The following is a 4844-nucleotide window of genomic DNA, read 5'->3' on the forward strand; positions in this document are numbered from 1 at the left end:
TTTTTTTTTCCTGAATAATTTTATTGACTCTGACCCAAACTAGCAATAACTTGTCCCTCATGCTAAATCTCTACCTCAACCACTGTATTTAATATTTGCAGACTACTCGCAAGGCCTGGTAAAATGCACTTGAAATGACCATGAGGAGCATGTACACTTTTGTGTGCAGGGGCAGAGTTACTAGGTTACAGGGTTACTGGCTTGCACACTAACAGATGCATGAATTTCTTGCCCTTGCTGACAATTTTAAGGGATTAGAAGTGGCTCAGGAGAGGAGGTGAATAGACATGCATCTAGCCAAAGGTTCAGCAAGGCCTGGGGAGCTCTGTCACTTAGCTGCTGTATCTGCTGTGCCACCCGGCCTAGTGAAATAACTTAATGCCTCAAGCTGAGTGATGTATCGGTGCAAAGAGCCTTGGCCAAGAGTGAGAAAGACAAAATGCCTTTTCTGTGCCTGTGGCCAATGCTCTTACAAACTTCCTGTTGTTCAGCATTTGCTCAGATCACAGCTGATCCCAGTTTTCTCCATGCTGGGACTATCTCGCACTGAGGGAGCCTTTGTACACACTGCAGTCTGTTCAGGCTGCCTCTGGGTTGCTGCTGCTCTTGCTGCAGGGCAGGTGTTCCTGGTGCTTAGTTTGCACCTGACACTCAAAACCTTCTGCCCAAATTCTCACTGCTGTCTCTCTGGGACGGCATTTCTTAATTTCACTTCTGATGGTGAAGCTCTTTCTGATGTGTTCCTGTGAGAGATTCCTTCCCGTGTGTTCTTCCTAAGTGCTCCAACAAAAGCCTGGCATGTCATTCCCTCCTTAGGTATGATGCCACTGGATGAAGGAGGGTCAGAGACAGAGAGCTTGTATGAAATTGAGGGCATGAACAAGTGGATTCTCTACTTGTAAGTATGCACTGGTTGAACCAGCTGCTACTCTGCATGTAGGCTTGCACATTCTCTTGCTTGCTGTCGTGGCTGGGACGGGGTTTCTTGTTAGCCACTGGTTTCTGAGGAAGAGCCAGGGGCTGTGTGCTCAGGAGATGCAAACATTGTGGACAACAAACAGAGAATTTTGCTCTGGTACTGGTAAAAAGCCACTTCATGGTGAACAACCTCTTCACTTTGGGACCATGCTCTGAGCATCCTCTCCTGGCCCATGCAGCATGTCATGTGCTGGGCCTGTAGCAGCCAACCAGAGGTGACTATAGGCCAAAAAGGAGCCAGGAGATGTTTGTGTGAATGAACTGCAGTGTCTGAGTGAATGCACCAAGTGCCAGAGTTAGGGTTATGTTCCTCAGCCCTTTTCAGGGAAGGCCCCTGGAGAAGGGAGCAGAGGTGGCTTTGCTCTGCAGTCTGCAGGTGCAGCCTTGGGCCGGACAAGATTGACTGGCCAGCCCGGTTGACCCTTTGGCCATCTCTGCAGCCGTCAGTGGAGGCGTTGGAACCGAATGTTTCGTAGGAAGTGCAGGGATGTAGTGAAGTCCAAGTTCTTCTACTGGCTTGTCATCCTGCTGGTGGCACTGAACACCCTCTCCATCGCCTCTGAGCACCACTTCCAGCCAGAATGGCTGACCCAGGTGCAAGGTGAGCAAAGAGCCTGAGGGAGAGGGAGGGCCTGGGAGATCCTGCTGCCCTGGAGACATGCATGAACTCTTACTGTGCATGCACAACCACACTGGCATGGCACAGCACAGCACAGGGGCTGTTAGACGCATACAGATTTGCTTATGCACACAAACACAGCCTATACACAGGTGCGTGTGCACCATCCCTACTGCACTGTCACACAACTGCATATTGAACATGTGTGGTGCGTACAGTTATACATGCACAGCATATATGTTCTTAAGGACAAGGGTTTGCATGGTGACTATGCATAGTGTGTGTATATTTAGACCTCTACATAGTACACACATACACATAGTACACACAAGCACACATTGCATGCACTCATGCAGTATAGCCACACACATGTATGCCTGCAGTCACAATACCTGCACTCACACAAACACATACAGACACACACAGTACAGCTTTGCACACATGTACACAGCTCAGCCACACACACACACATGCATGGACTCAGATGCACAGTACAGCTGCATGCTCATGTACAAGCACACAGTTGCACATCACCCTTCTCCTCATCTTCCTCTCCTGTGTGCTCCCCGAAAAACAGCATTTGCTGCAGCTGCAGCTCAGGGCTTGGTGGGCAGAGAAGGGAGGTGAGCAGTACTGCCCTCCTTCCCTTCTTGCTGTGCCATGCTGAGCTTAAGAGGTCCATGCTCTGATGGACTGGGTCTCCTACCGCAGACAATGCCAACCGGGTGTTGCTCGCACTCTTTGTGGCTGAGATGCTGCTGAAGATGTACGCACTGGGCCTTCGCCAGTACTTCATGTCGCTCTTCAACCGCTTCGACTGCTTCGTGGTGTGTGCAGGCATCTTGGAGACCATACTGGTGGAGCTCGGCACCTTGTCACCCCTGGGCATCTCTGTGCTGCGTTGCATCCGGCTCCTCCGCATCTTCAAGATCACCAGGTTGGGGAGAGACCTCTGCAAGTGCTGGTGCCTTCACTGTCCCCAAGCATCATTGGCCTTGTCCCTGGGGAGAGCTGCAGCATGAACAGAGCTGATAGCTCCTAGGTGGAGAAACAAGGTCAAGCTGGGGATTTCTGTTTCCAGGACATGTTCTGGGAGTGGTGAGGAGCACAGAGTAGGGCTTGCTGAAAGTCTTTTGGCGTCCCACTCTCACTCTGGGTTCTGGGGTGTTGTAAATGGGGGTGCTGTGGGCTAGGACTCAATACTTCTCTTTTTGGCACCAACATGCTGTGTGTTCATCCCCCTTCCCTGTCCTGCCTGCTGGTGAGCGGTGCAGGCAGCTGGGTGTCTTGCCTGTGACACCATGCCTGGAGCTTTATTTCCACTATCTGGAGCCTGGCTGGAGCAGTCCTAGTGCCCGGCCTATGAGTGGTGCTGGTTCAGAGCCCCCCTTGCTGGGCTGCCAGCACATCCCCCTTGGCCAGGTGGTCTGTTCCCTGCACCTACCTAGTCCTGCCCACAGCCTTCCCCATCCTTCTCCCACACACTTCTGGCTTTCCTCTCCCCAGGTACTGGACGTCACTGAGCAACCTGGTGGCCTCCCTGCTCAACTCAGTCCGATCCATTGCCTCACTGCTCCTCCTTCTCTTCCTCTTCATCATCGTCTTTGCATTGCTGGGCATGCAACTTTTTGGGGGCAAGTTTGACTTTGAGGACATGGAAGTACGGCGCAGCACATTCGACAACTTCCCCCAGGCCCTCATCAGTGTCTTCCAGGCATGGGACTGTGGGGAGTGCAGAAGGGGGCTGGAGGACAGGCTGCCGGGAGTCTCGCCTGGACTCTGGGTCTCCTGGCAAGAACTGGGGCTCAGAGAGATGGGGGTTTGTGGGAGGCAATGTGGCTCTGAGGCAGGAGAAGGGAAATGCAACTGGGGACATAAGCAATAGTGCAGGTTCAGGGCTGAGCAGGGAGTTGGGGTTTAGTCATGGGGCGGTGAGGGTTTGGGGCTGGATCCAGGTGGTCAGGATTAAGCTGTGGGGTTGTGCTGTCCTCTGCTGTAGGGGCTCTTGAGTCCCTTTTTCTGCTCTGCTCACAGATCCTGACTGGAGAGGACTGGAATTCAATCATGTACGATGGAATCATGGCCTATGGGGGCCCATCCTTTCCGGGCATGCTGGTCTGCATCTACTTCATCATCCTCTTTGTTTGTGGGAACTGTATCCTCTACCTGCAAAGTCAGGCCCAGGCTCCTTGTACCCAGACCCATAGCATCAGCTGCACAGGACTGGGAAGGAGGGTCTTCCTTAAGTTTTGCAGTGCTTGCCTCAAACTTTTCAGTTCTGAGCAGCAAGAGAACAAACCACAGGCTTGAGGACTTGCATTGGTAGTGGCTGGTATCTGGACTGTAGAGGAAAGCACACCATGAGGCAGGTTTGGATAACCAGCAGGCAGAGATTCAGCCATCAGTCAATGCAGTAACAAGACTGAGCTGGACAGACTGAGCTAAAGCAGAGAGAGAGCCCCGAGCTGGTATGTCTGGGATCACAGAATCATAGAATTGTTTTGGTTGTAAAAGACCTTTAAGATCATAGAGTCCAACTGTCAACCCAGCACTGCCAAGCCCACCATAAACCATGTCCATAAGCACCTTGTCCACATATCTCTTAAATCCCTCCAGGGATGGTGACTTCACAACCTCCCTAGTCAGCCTGTTAAAGTGCCTGACAACCGTTTCAGTGAAGAAATTTTTCCTAATATCCAATCTGAATCTCCCCTGGCACAACTTGAGGTCATTTCCTCTCATCCTCTCAGTTGTTACTTGGGAGAAGAGAGCAACCTCTACCTCTGCACCCTCCTTTCAGGGAGCTGTAGAGAGCGATAAGGGCTCCCGTGAGCCTCCTCTTCTCCAGGCTGAACACTCCCAGCTCCCTCAGCCGCTCCTCACAGGAATTGTGCTTCAGATCCTTTCCCAGCTCCGTTCCCTCCTCTGGACATGCTCCAGCACCTCAATGTCTTTCCTGAAGTGAGGGGCCCAAAACTGAACAGTAGGTTTGAGGCGAGGCCCTCACCAGAAGGGCGATCCCTGCCCTGATCCTGCTGTCCACACTGTTTCTGATGCTGGCCAGGATGCCGTTGGCCTTCTTGGCCACCTGGACACACGTCGGCCCATATTAAGCCACTGTCAACCAACACCCCCAGGTTCTTTTCCCCTGGGCAGCTTTCCAGCCCCTCATTCCCAAGCCTGTAGCACCACTGGGGGTTGTTGTGACTCAAATGCAGGACCCAGCACTTGGCCTTGTTGAACCTCA

General features: G+C 52.3%; 1 protein-coding gene across 1 annotated transcript in view; it reads left to right on the forward strand.

Annotated features, from left to right (window-relative positions):
• Positions 1–816: 816 nt before the first annotated feature.
• LOC104512978 (voltage-dependent L-type calcium channel subunit alpha-1S-like) overlaps positions 817–4844 on the forward strand; it is a gene marked incomplete at both ends in the record, with an annotated part of 11549 nt that continues 7521 nt past the window's right edge. Inside the window, 5 exons of the mRNA XM_010156185.1 lie at positions 817–898; positions 1419–1579; positions 2309–2534; positions 3104–3311; positions 3632–3752. Coding sequence (XP_010154487.1) covers positions 817–898; positions 1419–1579; positions 2309–2534; positions 3104–3311; positions 3632–3752 — 798 coding nt within the window. The remainder of the gene's footprint in view (positions 899–1418; positions 1580–2308; positions 2535–3103; positions 3312–3631; positions 3753–4844) is intronic.

Source organism: Eurypyga helias, unplaced genomic scaffold (assembly GCF_000690775.1).
Source record: "Eurypyga helias isolate BGI_N326 unplaced genomic scaffold, ASM69077v1 scaffold13257, whole genome shotgun sequence".
NCBI classification, from domain to species: domain Eukaryota; kingdom Metazoa; phylum Chordata; class Aves; order Eurypygiformes; family Eurypygidae; genus Eurypyga; species Eurypyga helias.